Source organism: Dermacentor andersoni, chromosome 7 (assembly GCF_023375885.2).
Source record: "Dermacentor andersoni chromosome 7, qqDerAnde1_hic_scaffold, whole genome shotgun sequence".
Classification (NCBI taxonomy): Eukaryota; Metazoa; Arthropoda; class Arachnida; order Ixodida; family Ixodidae; genus Dermacentor; species Dermacentor andersoni.
In genome coordinates this window covers 60,739,211-60,759,261 of record NC_092820.1, presented here as the reverse complement: position 1 = coordinate 60,759,261, position 20,051 = coordinate 60,739,211, and the positions used below count along the sequence as shown (strand labels likewise).

Below are 20,051 nucleotides of genomic sequence, written 5' to 3'. Positions count from 1 at the left end.
GTCTGTCTGTCTGTCTGTCTGTCTGTCCCGTCCCGTCCCGTCCATCCCGTCCCGTCCGTCCCGTCCCGTCCGTCCGTCCTTCTGTCTGTCTGTCTGTCGTGAAATTATTGATGGCTTGAATATATTTAATCTCTAAAAGTGACACTCAGGTATTTCTAATGACGCGTAAAAACAAGAAGAGTTTATTAGTGGCAATTAGGCTTTTCAAGCTGTGAGCTATGAAGAGGTAAGTTCATGTGGGGGAAGTATCGCGAAGGAAGAAATTATAGCAAGTAACCTGGTTAGTGAGAACAGGCATTTCATATTATATATGCCAAGCATAGTGGTTATTGCAGTACTGGACGAGAACTCCTCCCGCTTTTCGCATTTACTACTACGAACACGTCGCTTTGGTGCTCGACGTCGTAAAACACCTGTGTCCCTGGCGAAAAAAAAGCTTTTTGTGGCGTCCATGCCTCACCTGCCAAAATGAACAGCTCTCGGTAGAAATGAGTGCAAGGGGGAATGCTTTTGGTACAACGTTTGCGCTCCTTTGTTCTCCGTGGTGAGACAATATCGCAAGGCAAGGGGAGATGAAATCACCATTCGAACATATTCATTTGTTAGGTGCTGTCCGCAAAAAATAAACTGTCAAGAAAAGCAGGCATCACTGGAATAGTCCCTCTAACCGGCAGTCGGCCCATATGACTGAACCGAAGGGCAGCAGCACGACCTATTCGTATATACGCACCTCTCGAAATAACAGCACCGTTGTCAGACAAGGCTTCAATTTCGTGCATGAAAAGATGAGCCTCGCCCAGCTTTCAGCCGCAGCCATCCTGCTTCTCCTGGTGGTGCCAAGGTGCCATGCCTGGCCAAGAAACGCCAACGTTCAAATTTCCTCGCGCGACGCAGTGATCGTGGAAGAGAGAGTTCTCCTACGTAAGCACACAGCACAGCTCGCCTGTCGCATCATTGCTATGCGTTGCGCGTTATTTAGAATATTTCCCCGAAAGCAATAACGATAGAGCCTAAACAACTGGAAATTTGGAAATTCCTGTCAGTTATCAGACGTGTTGAATGGTTAACTGCACACGCACGTGTGTAAATAGAAAGAAATTTCGCGACGTCAGCCCCTGAGGGTAGACACCGGATTATTGGTGTGTTCGCAACAGATGCAGTTGACTCTCAAAAGAGGTAATATAACAGACTTGTTATAAGTCTTACCGTCGCTAACGGAATTTCCGCGAACAACTGATGTATGTAGACAAAAGGTTTGCCAAAGTGGCTTTTAATGACAGCACGTTACTGGTACGGCCCCGCACCTCCACATTTCACTTCATAAAGATACCTTTAAAAAGGTTATACTAATGTAGTAAAATTACCAATCTCATATACAAGAGAACATAAAATCTGCAAATAAAGCTAGCACTGCGGACAGCTGGTCGACGTGTTTATACTGCATTTAGCTTAGAGTATAAGCGGGCACGAAAACAAGAGTGTCTATTACTAGTGAGTGCTTGGCTTTCTGTGTTTGTTAACTCGCGTCCCCGCTAATGAAAGAATCGGACACTTTATAGGCCTGGACCGCGAGTGCCTTCTGGACTGCCCTTGTCTGAATGTTTTTTTAGCGCTCGCCAGGCAAATGTCACTGAATTTACACCAGCTTGGTTGCTTCGCTGTTATTAGAGAGTCGAGCTCCTCCTCTGGCTTCACAATCTCGCCCTCGCAACTAAATGACACAGTAGACACAGTTACTAGTGAGATCTCATGTATTCATATATGACCGTTAGGTTGTATTTACCGAAATCCTAATTTACCGTAACATCAGCGCTTGTTTACGTGCACAGGCGTTTGCTAATGCAGGTCGAACGCAAGACTAAACAGTTCTCTCATGTGGAAACTGAAATTTATAAAAATTTAATATATCAATTGCCTGCCTGCATTGAGTGAATGAAAGTTTGCTGCGTTTTTTAGTAGCCGCGTTTATATAAATGGCCTACTGGCACATTTCGCGAAATTCCTTGCACACAGCATACATGTATATGGTGGCAACATTCTAGGAGGCGAATTAATGAAGTATGGGAGAGGCCTTTGCCCTGCAGTGGGCGTAACCAGGCTGCTGCTGATGATGATGATGATGAATTAACCCAACGCAGACGTTGTTTCGCATTGCAAACTGCAGCTATGACGTTGGGAGGCTCTTTACCAGACTATTACGTTCAAAGGTTGGATGTTTCTTCTAGCTAGTATTCCATTAATTTTGTTGATAGAGCACATGTTGGGAACCAGTAAAAACACGAAGATAACAATGACGAAAAGCCTGATAGGTCCCCCCTAGGATGGACACAGAAATGCCCTGAATGCATCAGATTATGCAAGTCAAGAAGGGTTTCTGTTATAATTAAAACTGTCACATCTCCTACGAAGCATGCCCATCATCACACCTTCTTGTACTGCTTGCTTTAGGTATAGAAGTGCAGAGAACAAAGAGACTGGCAAACAAGTCTCGGTTTGTTGTTTTTGCTATTGTGGTTCGTTTAATGAGAGCTAATAATGCTTGACAAGAATGATTGAGAGAGGTGATCAAGTTGAATACATGATTTTTGATCCGCTCTCCTTGTCATTAAATGTTTCTGTGAGCGATTTCCTTTGTGTAATGATATTTGTGTTCAAGATGACGACCATTTCTTGTGTTAATCGTTTGTAAAAGGTATAAGAAAAATCCCGAACTTCGAGGTACGTGGCACGAAGCCCCATATTTCACCCGTTTTCACCTTTAAAATTCACGTCTTATATTTACTCGCCTCCCGAAATTCAAAAATTATATATATATATATATATATATATACACGTCTAGAAAACGAACGACCCTACTTATATAGCGTCAGCTGACCTTCTGTAATAATTTTATTGTTCCTACCGGTTGCAGAGAAACTCGCAGCCGCGATTGACACGTCGTAGCGCACTGAGATTATGGGCTCTCGGAATTTTATAATACTCCGTGTTGCTTAAACATTCGCCTTCTTTTTGTCTCTTACATTCAGTATGCGAAGGAAGAGAAATACACAAGGAGTGCGAGAGCAGCAACTGTGGCGAAGGGAGCTGCCGTCAGCTGCTTGGAACCCAACCAAAGAAGCCGAATTGCAATAAAGACTGCGTGACCGGCTGCTTTTGCCGGAGCGGCTTCTACAGGCATCACAACGATACATGCGTAACAGCAACTGAGTGTCGGAAGTCTTGAAGAAAGCTCTACCATGACAGGTGTCTACGGTATACTAGGGGCAAGCTGAGCGCCGTCACAAACTATCGGGGTCCTTAAACAGGTCGTGTTTTTTCTTAGTATCATGCACAGCGGGATAGTTACTTTCAAGAGCAATAAACATGTCTTTTTATTTCAAGGGCTATCATCTCTGCTGAAAATACGTTTACATCATGACCATAACGCCGACCCAATTCCTGACATGGTCATTTCAGTATCGGTCCGTAAGGCTTATTTCTGCACATGGTTGTCTAGCAGGTGTCAGTTGCTGATAGTTCCAAGATATAAAGTCGAAGTTCACTCTTTTGTCAGTGCAAGAACCATGGCTATCATGACCATGCTTCGCTTAAAATTGTTTGAATAACATGTCGTTATGATGCTTACTATGTCCACACAGTTATCAAGCAGTCGACATTTCTACGACAAAATACGGAAACAAATAGGTTCAAAACCTTTGTTAGCCGACAATGTCTGAATATCTTCAACTACGAAGTGGAAGTGATAGATAGATTAGCTAGTTATAGGCACCCAGAGTTCTGTGGAAAAGGAAATGACAAGTATCCCGGGTTTATAACTTATATAAACGAACTTGCAATTTGCGCCTGTTTATGTTCTCGTCACATGGCAGGTAGCTGTCCGCCCATGTAACGAGCCTGTCGCCACGAATAAAACATCTCATAGATGTTGGCAAAAATATGATTTTTCAAGAGTTCTCTACCCAGAGCGCACCTAATCTATAGTGCACGCTGGAATAGTGTCTGTCCCAATAATGCTAGCGGAAAGAAATATTACCGCCGGATGCAGTACGTTTTCGGGTGCGGAGCACGAGAACTCAGAGGCACGGCGGAAAGAACGAAAGCTAGATTTGTGTATCTTCATAGACTAAGCCTCCCCCTACCATTAGCGTCCCGCTACTAGCATAGGCTTCGAGACACGCTAATAATCTTTGAATACCAGTTGCATTTCCAGTAAATTTATTCACAAAAACGAAAACCTGTAGAAAATGACGAATACATGCAAAAGAATCCTAAATGTTTCGCAAGAATGTTGGAATTATAGTAACGTTGTGATTCAAGAATAAATATGGAGAGATTGACTTTAAATGGTTTCTACCTACTCCAATGACGTCGTTCAAAAAATACACGGCTGATATATATCCATGAAGGATGTAAGCCGAAGCTGTAATCTCGGTATTCCCTAGCACTGGCCTCCTTTAAAAACACTATACATAACCAATGAATTCTCGATCTATTTCGGGGTGACGCACATAAGAAATGAAGTCAAAAATGGCATAGGGGTGCTGGGTACAGATTGGCTATAATATAATCAGAACTTGAAAGATTCGCTGTGCACTAGCCTAAAAGCATGATGTGCCTGAACTACTGCGATGACGCTCGGGGATCAGCTGTCCTACCAGTCAATATCATTTCTTGTGAACGATATAGAAAAAGTGGACGATATGGAACACTTCACATAATGCTGTAAGTGTTTATGCCCTGAGAGGCTCCTAGACATCATGAGAAGCGAGTGTCCTCACGAAAGGGCATCACAGTCAGTTTTTCTGAAAAGACCGCGGATAGTGTACAAGAACGGTTCGCACATCCTACTCACACTTCTTCGACAGATTGCATTTATCATATTATCGTGAAGCATTTTACATGGAAAGAGATTTCCTACGGGGAGGAGCGATTGCAGGTCTTATCTGCGAAGCTAACGCCGTCTGCATCGCCTCCGTTCATGTTTATATTCACATAAAAATATTTCCTGATCGAGTCTTGAGGCTCAGTGCGCCAGAAGAACGTCGAACTTCTACGGCAAAATGATATTATGGTGAAATACTCTTCCTACAAGAAGCGATGATAATAACACCCAGTCATGCAATAAAACCTCTGATGTCTCCCGAATTTAAGCAAAAGTAACCATCATTATTTTATATTCCTCGCCGTTAAAAAGTCTGCTTTTACATCTAGACGAAGCGAAACAAGCAACTGAGTGAAAGCGTTCCAGGTGACAGAACAGCTGTAGTCTACATGTAATGTCAATCCGACGCAAGACCCCCATTTTGCACTGTTAAGACGCACCCAAAACGCCTGTCAAAACATATGCTATTTTTGACCTGTCCAGGATTCAGTCTCAACCAATACTGTCCTCTAGAAACAAATGAGCGCGTTCGTTTTCTTTCAATCTCACGGCAAAGCTATCTGTCGAATTAAACAAAGAATACCTTACACAATGGCTAGGGCTTTGAAAAACGACCTGAAGCACGTATTCATAAATATTGAGTCAAGTGAAGATGGAACAGGAAATGCCACCTAAAATAGATTCGAATATGGGTCGGTCGCCCAGAAGTGACTGCAGCGGCGTACCTCACCTTATTATTCCGCCATGCATCTAACTGCTGCACTTTTGGTTTTGGTAGCCACAACAGGGCACGCAGTACCGACGCCCGCCAGTAGCGAAGCTTCCATGGGCAGCACTGGTCAAGTGGAAAGCAGAGGGCTTCCAGGTACGCGCTTAAAATCGCACGTTTGGGTACCCGCGTTAAGCACGCTAGCATAAGACCCGTGACCCACGTTCAAGTTGTTCATTCGCGTGGAGAGAGAAGGCTTTGATTCTTTGACGCACCTGTCGAAAAAATTAAACTACCTTCGGCAAAGCTCGATCAAGAGGAAATTATGTACACGAATCATGCGCCTTAGAACAAATATAAAAGAACTAACATCACGCAAACCAGACAACAGGAAACTCGAGTATGCACAGAACTGCAAGAAGGTCGAACAGCTGCAGTTGTGGATAAATCAGCAAGCTGAAGTTGCGCAGCACCGCTGAAGACTTTAGTGTTATATGCAGAAATAATAAATAATGTTTTGTTACCTTTGAAAGCGGTAGCGGTATTAGTAGATAAACCGGGATACACAGACGAAGACAGCTGCATCGTCGTCGTGAGCCTCATATTTACATCAGGAGGAAGAATCTGCTCGGGTTGATTGTGTAAATTGAGCTCACCCTGAACCCGCAGTTCCCGTTCTCTTCTCCAATGATATTCGTGTTTTTATCGTTTCTTCCTCTCGCGCGCCTTTGTATTCACTCTGTTATTACATTGTCGGCCATATGTTGTATGCATTACGCAGCCTTCCCAGCACCATCTCTTGCTCTTAAGTTCAGCCAGAATTATATCAACCAACTTTTTGTATGTAAGCAATGGTTCTTGTCGTAACTGTCCACGTTACAAACATTGAGGCACATTTCTCGCGATGATTGTCGCTATTAACGCGATTAGCATTAAAGCAATGTAGCGATGCATCGTACTGCAGAATACACCTTTAATTACAACCTGTAGTGGGCCTTCTGAGATGCCCATTAATTTGGAATAGTTATCGATTGCACGAATGCTACGTCTATGCGGTAATTATTGTTAAGCGAAGTCGAATGTTAGCGTTAAAAGCAAGCTTTAAGAAAAGTGAAATGGTTACGACGGAAATGTTTGTGCAAAAGTACGCAAATGCAATGTATTTTTACGCACGACTTAATAGCCGACTTCAATTTTCTTTCCGACTCCTTCGTTTCTCTGTAGCTCAATGCCCCTCGCTTAGCGCACGCTGAAGTCTCAGTTTGTTCACTTCGATTATTTTTCTATACTCGGCTGCTTTTGTTGCGGACGTTTTCACTTCTTGCCTATTGCAATGCTTGATTACTCGGGTAATTCCGAGTAGTAATGGAATAGGGCAATTCCGTTCCGTGGCAGCGAACAAGAATGGGCACATACCCGATGGCACATGATAAGTGACTCTCTTTGTATATTGCGGTAAATGTTCTTGTGCCACACGCCCAGTGCCACAAACCCGTGCCAGTGACCGCTCTTGTCCGGTTTGTTTATTTGGCTACGTACATGCCCTGGGCAAATAAATACCCAGTGACTAAAGTTCTCATAAGACAGCGATTATAAAGCAGCAAACTAAATTGTGGTAGTATTCCCAGAATGCTCAACGCATCAATACTTTTTTTCTTTTCCACCGCGGACTGCCTGGTTCTTAACATTTTGAAAAATGCGATTAGCATTCTTTGTCTACCTAAGGGTTTTGGGTCTTTCTATCGAGCCTCATACGCCGACCCAGTGTCCGAAGTTGTCTACTAGCTTGGGGCACTACGTATGTGCTCGTGGTTGGGATTGTCATGGTCGTTCTATCGTCATTCCAGTTTCGTCAGCCGATTCTCGTCATACCATCGTCGTCGTATATTCGTCGTGATCCAATTGTCCTTATGCCGTGATCGTCTCAGTGTAGTAGTCATATCGGCGTTATAATTTCCTTATTTCCATCCCATTGTCGTCATCTCATCATCGTCATAGAGCCTTCGACCTTGCAGTGACGTCATTTCTTCATCGTATTCTATCGCCATAATTGCGTCTTCGCCATACAGTCATCACACCATCATGGTTATGGCCAATCCTGCCGAGTGCGTGTCATTGCAAATGGGGCCAATCCCGGATATAATGTGTCACATATAGTCGAAGCAATGGAAATCTTGGGATGCTAACTACAGATTCTAAATAAAGATGTCTTCAGCAAGTAGATGTGTCGCTCCATTGCTTGAATGCTTATCGCATCAATGTCGACATTCATCGTGATATGAGTTCTGCCAGAATTTTTTCGTGCATCTTTATTAGCCAAGGCGTACTCACTCAGGTAAGGTCCGTCCTTCTCGGAATCCGTTCTACTTCACTCGGAGACAAGTATAATAATGGTTGAGGCCTACGCACTATTGTCGACTGCGAAGGATATAAGGAAATCAAAACTTCAAAAAGCAATAATATTTTCAGACTCCCAAAGGACCCATAGTCAGGAAACTAGCACGATGATTATCTTCGTCACCATCACGGTTCTATCTATTTATGTACACTGCATGACCACGGCTTTTCCCAGCGATATTAGGTTGCGCCTGTCGTGCGCCGCGTGACATCATCATATGTCTCCAAATTTTACATTCTCATACTACCATCTAATGCCTGCCGTCCTGGAAGGCCATTTCCCTACTTTTGGTACATACTTTCTTTCTCTAAGGAACCATCGGTTATCTGATGTGCGCATAGGTTATCTGTTCGGTTATTGGTTACCTGCTCTACCGGAAGCTATCTATAGGCAGCCGCTGAGAAGTTCGCGCATCGACAATCTACTTTAAAAAAAGCGGCGAGTACTCTAACGAGATAAGGCTAGATGCCGTCGGCCAGTTTTCGAACTTTTCTCAAACGACAGCTGCAATATCTTCGACTATCATGGTGCGACACAGGTAATGCGCATGTTATGGGATGTTTGAATTACCGCGGGCTGTAGTTCTGAGAGGAAGAATGCCTGGGAAAAGTTTCTTGGCAGCGTGGGTACGCCGGCTGAAGTAAAATGGCCAGTTTTCGCTTGCGTTTTCGATTAAAGCAATGTATGGAAGCAATTAGATGTTGCCGAAGATGTGCTAAATCAAATTTTAATTGCTTGGTAGCGGGCGAAATCTAAACTTTAGTCGATAGCGTACATACCCCTGTGTTACATCAGAGAAGAACTCTAACTAGCAGCTCTACACGCATACAGCTTGCGGAGAAGCTCGCATTGAGAGTAATGCATTTTGTTGCCTTTAGGCGCAAAAAAACCCAATGATGAAAAAGGTAATGCAAAATGTTGTTTCTAGCGAAGCGTTCTTTGGGAGCCTAGGCGTTTCGAATCTATCTATCTATCTATCTATCTATCTATCTATCTATCTATCTATCTATCTATCTATCTATCTATCTATCTATCTATCTATCTATCTATCTATCTATCTATCTATCTATCTATCTATCTATCTATCTATCCATCCATCCATCCATCCATCTATCTGTCTGTCTGTCTGTCTGTCTGTCTAATCTATCTATCTATCTATCTATCTATCCTCTTAGATCGACCCAGTGACCCAAGAAATGAGCTCTGTGGGCAGCGAGCATAAGTTTCTAGGAATCATCTTAGATTCTAAACTATCATTTATCTATCTTAAGCATCTGAGGACAAAATGCCTGAAGACAATGAACCTTTTAAACTTTCTTTCACGCACAACATGGGGTTCTGATCGAAAGTGTCTCCTGAACTTGTATAATATTCTAGTCCGCTCATGCCTTCATTACGGAGCTTTAATTTATCATTCCGCAACGCCAAGCGCATTATAAATCTTAGACCCCGTCCAGGATCTAGGTATCCGTATCGTGACCAATGCTTTCAGGACAGGTCCGATCCAGAGAGTCTACGCAGAGTCGAATCAATGGTCACTTGATCTGCAGCGGCCATATACCAGTTTGACATATTTTCTGAATGTACACTCGAATAATAAACATCCTTCGTATTTTACCATAAACGATATGACCGCTGCCACACTCTTCCATAACTGACCTGCAGCTATAAAGCCCCTCTCTCTGCGTGTAAGGAGCCATAGTGAGGAAAGGGGTGTTTCAGTGCTTGAACGTTGTCCTATGGCTACAGCAAAACTGTTACCGCCGTCGCAGTGCAAACTCATAGAGTGTCCCACACGTGTCACACACCCCTTGTAGAGGTCACTAAACATGCGCCAAAGGCACATATTAGAATGCATTTCCCGGAACTCTAGTCCAAGTACTGGTGCACAGACTTTTACACAGACGCTTCTAAGTCACGTGCCGGGGTATCTTATGCCCTCTTCGGTCAATCCTTCTCGGAATCCGGTCTACTACACTCAGAGACAAGTATCTTAATGGTTGAGGCCTACGCACTATTGTCGACTGTGAAGCATATAAGCCAATCAGAATTTCAAAACGCCATAATATTGTCACGGTGCCACGAGATGGATAAAGACGACGAACACCATCAAGACGAAAGAGACGACGTAGTGGAGTTAACCTAACGTTCGGCCATACTGGTTGTACCGACCATATTTTCTGCAAGTAAACACAGTCCCATTTAATCTTATATCTCTGTCCGTTTCAATATTTACAGACTCCCAAAACATCGTTAAAAGCTTGAACTCTCTGTAAACACCAAAATCCTGTGATCATTGAGCTCTTTCCGTTCTCTCGAGAGCGTATATATATATATATATATATATATATATATATATATATATATATATATATATATATATATATCTAGCATGCCATCATATGCTGGGTGTCTGGCCATTGAGGCATGGAAGGTAATGTTGTAGCAGACCAAATGATCACGTCAATTCAATCGTGTGCTTTTAATCCTACAACTGCTATCGAGCAGCGCCTGTCGGCGTAACGCTCGAGGTACGGAAGCTGCCGGTGGATTTGACAAAAAGTCGGATATCATGACGATCCATGGGTCTTTACGTTGCTCTGAGGCCATGTCCAGGATGTCAAGCGATGAGATATCAGGTCTGTAAGTAGAAGTACTGCTGTCGGAAGTTACTGGGAAGCGCGAGAGGGCATCGGCGTCAGAGTGTCTGCGTCCAGAGCGATAGACGACACGCATATCATAGTCCTGAATTCGGAGGGCCCAGCGAGAGCGTGACAACCAGCAAAGAGCGTGATGATCCGTCACCACGTCAAAGGGTCGACCATAGAGATATGGGCGAAATTTTTGGAGAGCCCATACGATAGCCAGGCACTCTTTTTCTGTTACTGAGTAATTGGCCTCAGTTTTTGTGAGTGTACGACTTGCATAAGCGACCACGTATTCGGCATTAGGGTTCTGACGCTGTTCGAGCGCGGCACCAAGGCCGACACCACTGGCGTCAGTGTGAAGCTCTGTAGGAGCGCTTGGATCAAAATGGCGCAAGATCGGCGGAGACGTGAGTAGGCGACGAAGAGTCGTAAAGGCATCATCGGAGGCTTCCGACCAAGCAGAAAGTTCATTGTCGCCTTGTAGGAGTTGGTTTAGTGGTGCGATCACAGTAGCGAAATTGCGAACGAAATATCGAAAATAGGAGCATAGGCCAATGAAGCTGCGTAGTGCTTTTAAGTTAGTGGGCTTCGGGAATTCGGATACGGCGCGGAGTTTAGCAGGATCAGGAAGGATGCCTTCTTTGGAGACAGCATGGCCTAAGATAGTAAATTTTCGAGTTGCAAATAGGCACTTCTTTAGGTTAAGCTGAAGACCAGTATTCCGGAGACAGGTCAAAACTTGATGTAAACGGCGAAGATGGGTCGGAAAATCAGGGGAAAAGACTACAACGTCGTCGAGGTAGCAGAGACAAGTGTGCCACTTCAGGCCGTGCAAGATGCCGTCCATCATGCGTTCAAAAGTGGCGGGCGCGTTGCACAGACCGAAATGCATTAGAGTGAATTCATACAAGCCGTCTGGTGTTACAAACGCAGTTTTAGAACAGTCAGCGTCAGCCATGGGCACCTGCCAGTAGCCAGAGCGGAGATCTGAGGAGGAAAAAAACTGCGCACCTTGCAAACAGTCAAGGGCGTCGTCGATACGTGGCAACGGGTATACATCCTTTCGGGTAATCTTGTTAAGCCTTCGATAATCCACGCGAAATCGTATGGTGCCGTCTTTTTTTTTTTTTAACTAGGACGACTGGTGATGCCCAGGGACTACTAGAAGGCTGGATGGCACCGGGTTTCAGCATATCGTTCACCTGGTCATTGATAACACGTCTTTCGGTCGCCGATACTCGTTAGGGACGCTGCCGAATGGGCGCATGGCTCCCAGTGTCGATGGTGTGCGAGACAGTCGTTGTGCGGCCGAGGGATGTTGCTTGGCAGTCAAAGGAAGAAGAGAAGCCTTCGAGCAAGTGAAGAAGTTCATCGTGCTGCGTCGACGTAAGGTCACTGGCAATAGTTGGCGTAAAAGAACGCGGCAGTGACTGAGGAGGCGATGCCTCGACAGCGGCACGATAAGTGGAGTCGTCCGTCGTGTCAAATATTGAAGATGAGGCCAGGGGTTCTGCTCTGCCAAGGCTTCCACGGCGGCGTAAAGTATTTGGTTCGGCCGATGGATTTGACACACACATCAGAGAGGCGCCAGTTTTGAACTCGATGACGGCGAACGACAGCGGTAGTGAACGGCGGCGAACTAAAAGTTCAGACGGAGCGAAGAGTGCTGTTCCGTCATCTACAGAGTCACAAGAGATACTGACAAGGGCGGAAGACCAGGCAGGTATAAGGGTGTCTTCAGAAACGGTGATTTTGTGACAAGGGTCCCTCTGGTCAGTGATAATATCGCCCGAAAACTGAAACAGCTCGATTTCGGCGCGGGCGCAGTCAATGATCGCATGATGTGTGGAAACAAAGTCCCAACCTAATATGACGTCTTGTGAACAAGATGGCAACACGATGAATTCTATGATATAGAGGACCTCCTGAATGACGACACGAGCGGTGCAGGCGCGGGATGGCTCGACGTGCTGCGCGTTGGCAGTTCGAAGAGACAGTCCAGAAAGCGGCGTCGTCACGTTTCCTATCTTGCTGCAAACACGGGCATCTATCGGTGACAGTGCAGCGCCGGTGTCGACAAGTGCTAGCGTGAATATTCCTTCTATTGCGACTTCAATAACGTTTTTCGGGGAAGTGTGAGGCCTTATACATTTCGCAGACACCGCAGTTCTCGCCTCCTGAACTGCGATATTTAGTTTTCCTGGCGCAGAGGGCTCGGCCGACGGTGCACGGGGGAAAGGGAGCGGCGGCGAGGAGAAGGTGAACGGCGACCGGAGATTGCGGTCTCGACGGCAGGAGATTCAAAGGTGTCAGAATAGTTGCGGCGTTCTTGGAAACGTGGCGCATATGGACGCACATTGTTGGGGACGTTCGGTGTAAGCAGGCGACAGTGACGTGCTACGTGTCCAGCACGGCCACAATAAAGACGAATCGTACGATTGTCTTCCGTGCGCCAATGATCTTGTGGTCGTGCATACTGCACCAGTGGCCGGACTGGAGCGGATACGGGCGGGCGGAAAGGCGGGTGAAGGGGACCGTAGGTCTGTGCTGCAGGGCTCGAAGCGACTTCGGCGTACGTCAGGGGAGCGGCAACCGGAGCCTGCTGGAGAGAAGGTGGAATGTGGTCGGCTACCTGCTCCTTGATGACAGATTGGAGAGCGGGCGCCAACGGAGAATTCGACTGGCCGTGTGTAAGGGGAATCAGAGAAAGCTGACGAGCCACCTCTTCATGGACAAACTCCTTGATCTGCAGCAGCAGCGACGTGTTCTCCGGAGAAACAGCCAAGCTCGACATTGAAGTCGCCTGGGGGGGAGATTGGCGGGTGGGTATGCGTTGTTTGCGGAGTTCGTCGAACCTTTGGCAGAGACTGACGAGTTCAGAGACTGTCGCCGGATTTTTTACCAGCAGCATCTGGAAGGCATCGTCTTCAATGCCTTCTAAGATATGGCGGATCTTCTCGGCATCAGCCATTGTGACGTCGACGCGGTTGCAGAGGTCGACAACATCTTCTATATAACTAGTAAATGTCTCCCCGCACTGTTGCGCACGACTGCGCAAACGTTGTTCGGCGCGAAGCTTGCGAACGGCGGAGCGCCCGAATACCTCCGTCACGTTAGTTTTCAAGGCTGTCCACGTCCTGAGATCACGTTCATGGTTGCGGTGCATCACGCGGGTGACACCGCTCGAATAAAACGATACGTAATTAAGTTTTTTGGTGACGTACCAGTGGTTGTGGATGCTCACCCAGTCGTCGTCAGCGAGCCAGTCTTCTACGTCATGGTATTCGGTACCGCTGAAGATGGGTGGGTCGCGTTCACGCAACTGGCCGGGGCAGACCACGGTAGTCACCGGGGCAGCGGGTTGTGGTTGCGGTGGTCCTTCTTCCGGCATAATGAAGACAGGCTGCAGTGTCCGGTTGCGAAGTTCCAGAATTCCTGTTGTACCCAACACCTCCACCAATTGTAAAGGGGGTTTATTCGGGTCCTAGGGAAGCAGCGACCAAGGCGGCAGCTGCAGCTAGGGCGCAGCCAGTGAACGAACTGGGTATGAGCCACGTGATCGCAACGGGGCTTTTTAGCCTGCCGATCTTCGTCACATCTCTGCCACAGATCAGAAGCCTTTATGGCGTAAGAAACTGCGAACCAACTGGCAACGTTTCTAGAACGCTGAAACAAATAATAAGCTTCACTTGATTAAGCCGAAGTTAGGTTCATATCCCTCTACATCGGAAACACGACGAACTGACGTCCTATTATGTCGTGTCTGACGATGACGCGCATATGGCACCCACAGGTTTTTGCTGTCAGGTAATGAACCACTAATCTGTGGTAGATGTGGTGAGAGGCTGACCAGGGATGGTCGATTAATTTTTTTATACGATTAACGATTAATCATTCATAATTTTAGCATTTAATGGATTAATCACTTTCTCTGAAGGGTTTCTGATCGATTAATTAATCAATTAAAATTCTTGCAATGCACTTTTAAATAGGTTGAAACACAGTTGGTGGACCTTATGTTAGTGTTTGAGAGGTAGCATCGAGTTCGATGCGCAAGTGTACAAACGTTTCATAAAGCATAATCTTTAACTTGTCAAAGACTAAATACAGTTTGCACTAGTGGCTTTTGAAAAAGTAAGCAATATATGTAAAATGGCACTTAGTGCAGAATTAAATAATATACATGGCAATAGTGAATTCTTGTACATACAGTTAAACAAGAAATAAGAAAAGATGGCGTAAGCGAAAAGCGAAGTCCAACTGAAGTATGCAAGAAATTGCAATATGCACAAGGGAAAGGAAACTTACTGGATTAGGATTTTAAGCCACATGCTCTTTTCTCCAGAGCGAAGGAATGTCAATTGGCTGTGATGTTTGGGGGGAATCGACGCCTTCTTCGAACGGCCGTGCAATAATCTCGCGAGAATAGACACTCCGACTCTACAGATTTGCGGAATCGACGTCAACTCCATCGCTGTCTAAAATACATGATGCCAACCGGTGCGAATGCTGCGCCACGTCTTTATTGGACTGGGAGTGGCACCATGATCAATGACTGGGTTTGCTGCAGCACGCCTTGGATTGTGAGAGCATTTGGAGCCTCTGCCTTCGGGCTGCGAGGTGGCATGTGCGATGTGGTGAAATAGAGGGGAAGCGCTCGGCTTGGCATCACTCGGCAATACATTCCACAGTCGCTCTAGTAAAGCGCACAGTTACTGCTCATGCGCCACCATTCAAGAACGATTTCAAAATTTTCGCGCCACTACTGTTAAACTCTCGAAAACCATTCATGGAACAGGTCTCATCGATTAAGTCGATTTAATGAAAGGCAGGCATCGCTGAAGATTAATCGTATTGCGGGATACATTCATTCGATTAGTCGATAAATCATTCATCGATAATACCAACCCTAAGACTGACCGGCCTCCGCGTCGTCCTGGAGTGTCAGTAAGCAGAACCTAAAAGAAAAAAAAAGCTTTCCTGTAGCATACCGGAAACACATCCTTCTTCATACCGTAATTTTTCCAGGTCGAGAACCGTTTTGTTACATCGGAGCAATTCCTAGCTTTACTGAATCATGTTGACTTACGTGTTATTATCACCATAAATTCATAGCACATCCGCTTCCCAGCGGATGCCGGTGTGATAGCAGTTTTGTATAGCACATGCCTCCATGCCCTTGCGTTTCAAGGGCTGTTAAGGCGGTAGCGCTTTGTCAAACATTTACCTATGACATATATTACTATATCACCATTCTGTCACGATGCATTTTTCGTGTGCACAGTACGCATCATTAACCATTGGCATAATTTTACTACGTATAGGCTTTACGTTCTTCACAGCGCCTGTTTTTAAACCGCTTTACAGCTACCTAACGTCTGCCTCTTGTAATTCATAGCTGCACTGTCAAGTCACTGACACCGGCCTGACGCTCTTTGGCCATACTTGGCCCTTGCGCAAGAAACACCCCATTCACCCTCATCATGATCATCCAATTAAACATAAGATCACGAATTCATCACCTCAAGCCACATATGTCATTCATAACAAACACGTCATGGCATAGATGCCATATGTCACTCATGTGATGCCTGTCATGTCATTTTATTCATGTTATGAATATGTTATCTTATGAATCAGCTTACTGCCCGTTACCTACAAACTATAGACAACAAACAATAGACAACATTCACACTATCAATCAGGTGATATAGAAATGTGCGGAATATAAACAAGCCTTATGTATAGCTTCCTTTGATTACAATAAAGCGTTTGATTCTGTCGAAACCTCAGCAGTCATGGAGACATTACGGAATCAGGGTGTAGACGAGCCGTATGTAAAAATACTGAAAGATATCTATAGCGGCTCCACAGCCACCGTAGTCCTCCATAAAGAAAGCAACAAAATCCCAATAAAGAAAGGCGTCAGGCAAGAAGATACGATCTCTCCAATGCTATTCGCAGCGTGTTTACAGGAGGTATTCAGAGACCTGGATTGGGAAGAATTGGGGATGAGTTAATGGAGAATACCTTAGTAACTTGCGATTCGCTGGTGATATTGCCTTGCTTAGTAACTCAGGGGACCAATTGCAATTCATGCTCACTGACCTGAAGAGGCAAAGTAGAAGACTGGGTCTAAAAATTAATCTGCAGACAACTAAAGTAATGTTGAACAGTCTCGGAAGAGAACTGCAGTTTACGATAGGTAGCGAGGCACTGGAAGTGGTAAGGGAATATATCTACATAGGGCAAGTAGTGACCGCGGATCCGGATAATGAGACTGAAATAATCAGAAGAATAAGAATGAGTTGGGGTGCGTTTGGCAGGCATTCTCAGATTATAACAGAAGGTTGCCATTATCCCTCAAGAGAAAAGTGTATAATCGCTGTGTCTTACCAGTACTCACCTACGGGACAGAAACCTGGAGGCTTACGAAGAGGGTTCTACTTAAATTGAGGACAACACAACGAGCTATGGAAAGAAGAAGGATGGGTGTAACGCTAAGAGATAAGAAAAAAGCAGATTGGGTAAGGAACAAACGCGAGTTAATCACATCTTAGTTGAAATCAAGAAAAAGAAATGGGCATGGGCAGGACATGTAATGAGGAGGGAAGAAAACCGGTGGTCATTAAGGGTTACGGACTGGATTCCAAGGGAAGGGAAGCGTGCCAGGGGGCGGCACAAAATTAGGTGGGCGGATGAGGTTAAGAGGTTTGCAGGGACGACATGGCCACAATTGGTACATGACCGAGGTAGTTGGACAAGTATGGAAGAGGCCTTTGCCCTGCAGTGGGCGTAACCAGGCTGATGATGATGATGAATATGCTGATGCACAACACTTTAAATATTGACCTGACACGAATCACAATCATGTCATGACGCGGATCACATGACATGCTTGTTATGACATTAATGTAATGAATGAAATTACTTGACTTAATAGGACTGAATGACATGCATTTTTTTAACTGTATATATTCTGGGTATGCGTGTCATGGCAGGCACGCGGGACAAGAACAATATGTAATGAAATGCGTCTAATAGCATGACTGGCATGCATGCATGCACGGCACGATGTTATTTTCATGTCAAGAGCTTACACCGACCCTGTGGACCAAGTTGTCTACTAACTTGTGCCGATGCACCTGTTTGCGTGACGTGATGGACGCTGCATCGTCATTCAAGCTTCGTAGTTCGATTCTCGTCTCTGACTTTCGCAATCTACCTGAGCTCGAGTCAGATGGCGCGTGTAATTAGATCCCGGTATCTCGGCAGCAGACCACCGGGTGGTGGTTGCATCCGTTCAAACAGGGATTAGAAAAGGAAGTTTCCGTGCAGTGTTAACTTCCGAGCGCCGCACAGCAATGCGCCGCCTCCTCGTTCCTCCCGAAGCTCGTACGGGAATCTCACGGCTGTTCGCGAAGGTACTGGGCCGCCTAATCAAACACTCAGGCCTCCTCGTTGCTGATGCACATAGTGTCCGAGTACGACAACGCTGCACCGAATTCCACTATGGCAGCGGAACTCTAAAGAACGCCGCATAGCCTGCTGTCTGCATAATGCTTCGCATGGCGTCGATTCTAACAGTGTGTCCGATCTGCACAGTTATGCACTCTTATGCATGGTGTGTCGAGAACGCCTTCACGAGATAGAAACAATTACCTCAAGCATTTTTGCCTCGTCCTTAAAAGCCAGCAAATGACAATGAACTATTCTGAAATGACATTTAGGAACACTTCAGCAATGAAAACGCTCTTTTAAATATTTATGATCCTTTTCAAGGTCAGTCACATACGGGGATACAGTTTGTCGCTTATGACGGCGGCGCTGCAAGTAGAGGACGTCAGATTGCTGGAACAATTCAACGACACTTGAAACGGACGTGTACTAGCGAAGCAATCTGTCGAGTCGACAGATTTTGAAGTTTTTGAAGGCCATTGACTCCGTAGCCGTTGAAAAAATGCCCGTGTGACACGAATTACTTTTGCTGCTATCTCAACTTTTGTCAATTAATGTGACCAGGCAACGCTTTCCCTCCGTGAGCAAGTTCACGCATAGTCCTGCCTTGCTCGCGCAGGACTTTCATAACGAACCTGCCCATACTTTTCACGTGATAGCTGCCTCTGTGTTGTCGAGTAGGGGCGTGCCTCAAGTCGAGTAGCACATTCACACGGGATCCACGTTCACACAAGAGTGTGTGCGCCCGCGCCAGCTTCCTTTAGGCCATGGCTGCAGGAAATAAAGGGAACTCAGCCACTAAAATTTTCCGCGATGACGTCTGCCGAGTGCAGAAGTATATGTGAGCCGGCTGTGATATTCCTTCACGTGCTTGTACCTATCCAAACAAGCGGGACCGTAATATGGTGGTCAAAGTTCAATCGTATATGCTTAGAAATAATAAAATGCGCAACTCAGACGAGGACGAGAGGTCAAGGGACACGCATTGGCGCCCTTGACCACTCGTCCTTGCCTGCACTGCGTATTTTAATCCTCCTAAGCATTATGAACCAACTCGCCCTGGCAACAAGCCGTATTACTCTTATATAATCCACATTGTAAGAAGATACGAAGGCGGGCGACGACCGATGCCGTGGTCCCTGTATTTTTTCTGGAAGGGAAATCGGTGAGCGGAGCGCGGCTCCGGTGACACGCCTGGTCGAGAGCGAGAATGCGTTCAGTTCTCGTGACGTGAGCTCCGGCACATGCGTGACGCGATGATGATACGTCAAGATGAAGATAACGCGGCGTACTTGATTAAACGTTTTTGTATATGAAATGTGCGAAGTTATTACTTATTTTCACAAAGTTTTCCTTCATAACTCTTGGTTTACTTTCAGTATGCCAGTCAACGTCGGAGTTCAAGACCTGTGCAAGCAGCAATTGCGGAGAGAAGACCTGCTTAGAAATGCTGAAACCACCACTGCTGAAGCCTTGCAGTAGGACCTGCACATCTAGCTGCTTCTGTCGCCCGGGATACTACAGGGACAAATTCGGCCGCTGCGTAAATGCCGAAGAATGCAAACGAATTGGACTACCTTAGCACTATAGCATAGCGTCTGCATGTTTAAGTTCTTATCTGTCAGTGGCTTCTTGCGAGGCTAGAAGGCGCCTACCACAGGGAATTCGCTTGTTGCAATAAAGCTCAACTCATATTACTGTGCAACCGGACTTGGTGTCCCTTCAGTGTGCCTCCAGCTTCTCTGGCGTTCTCTGAGATGCACTAGATTTTATGATCGATCGATTCTCATGAATTGAACGATGAAGTCCTGAAACTCGTGCGTACCACGAACTCCTCACCTTCCTTTCATCTTTCAGCACCCTTTGTCCCTTCTCCAGTGCAGGGTAGCCAACCGCAAAATAAAATACTGAATGTAAGAGAAAATAAAAAAAAGAATACAGTACAAAATGCAAGAA

At 45.6% G+C, this 20,051-nt stretch overlaps 1 protein-coding gene and 1 long non-coding RNA gene across 2 annotated transcripts; both read left to right on the top strand.

Annotated features, from left to right (window-relative positions):
• The first annotated feature begins 647 nt into the window (after nucleotides 1–647).
• Nucleotides 648–3,380, top strand: LOC140219266 (uncharacterized). Its single transcript, XM_072289061.1, has 2 exons — nucleotides 648–921; nucleotides 3,027–3,380. The coding sequence occupies exons 1-2, from the start codon at nucleotides 684–686 to the stop codon at nucleotides 3,221–3,223; spliced, it is 435 nt and encodes a 144-aa protein (XP_072145162.1). The 5' UTR covers nucleotides 648–683; the 3' UTR covers nucleotides 3,224–3,380.
• Nucleotides 3,381–5,539: 2,159 nt separating this feature from the next.
• On the top strand, nucleotides 5,540–19,800 carry LOC129385773 (uncharacterized). Its single transcript, XR_008613331.2, has 2 exons — nucleotides 5,540–5,747; nucleotides 19,475–19,800. It is a non-coding gene; the product is annotated as an uncharacterized lncRNA (long non-coding RNA).
• The last annotated feature ends 251 nt before the right edge of the window (nucleotides 19,801–20,051 follow it).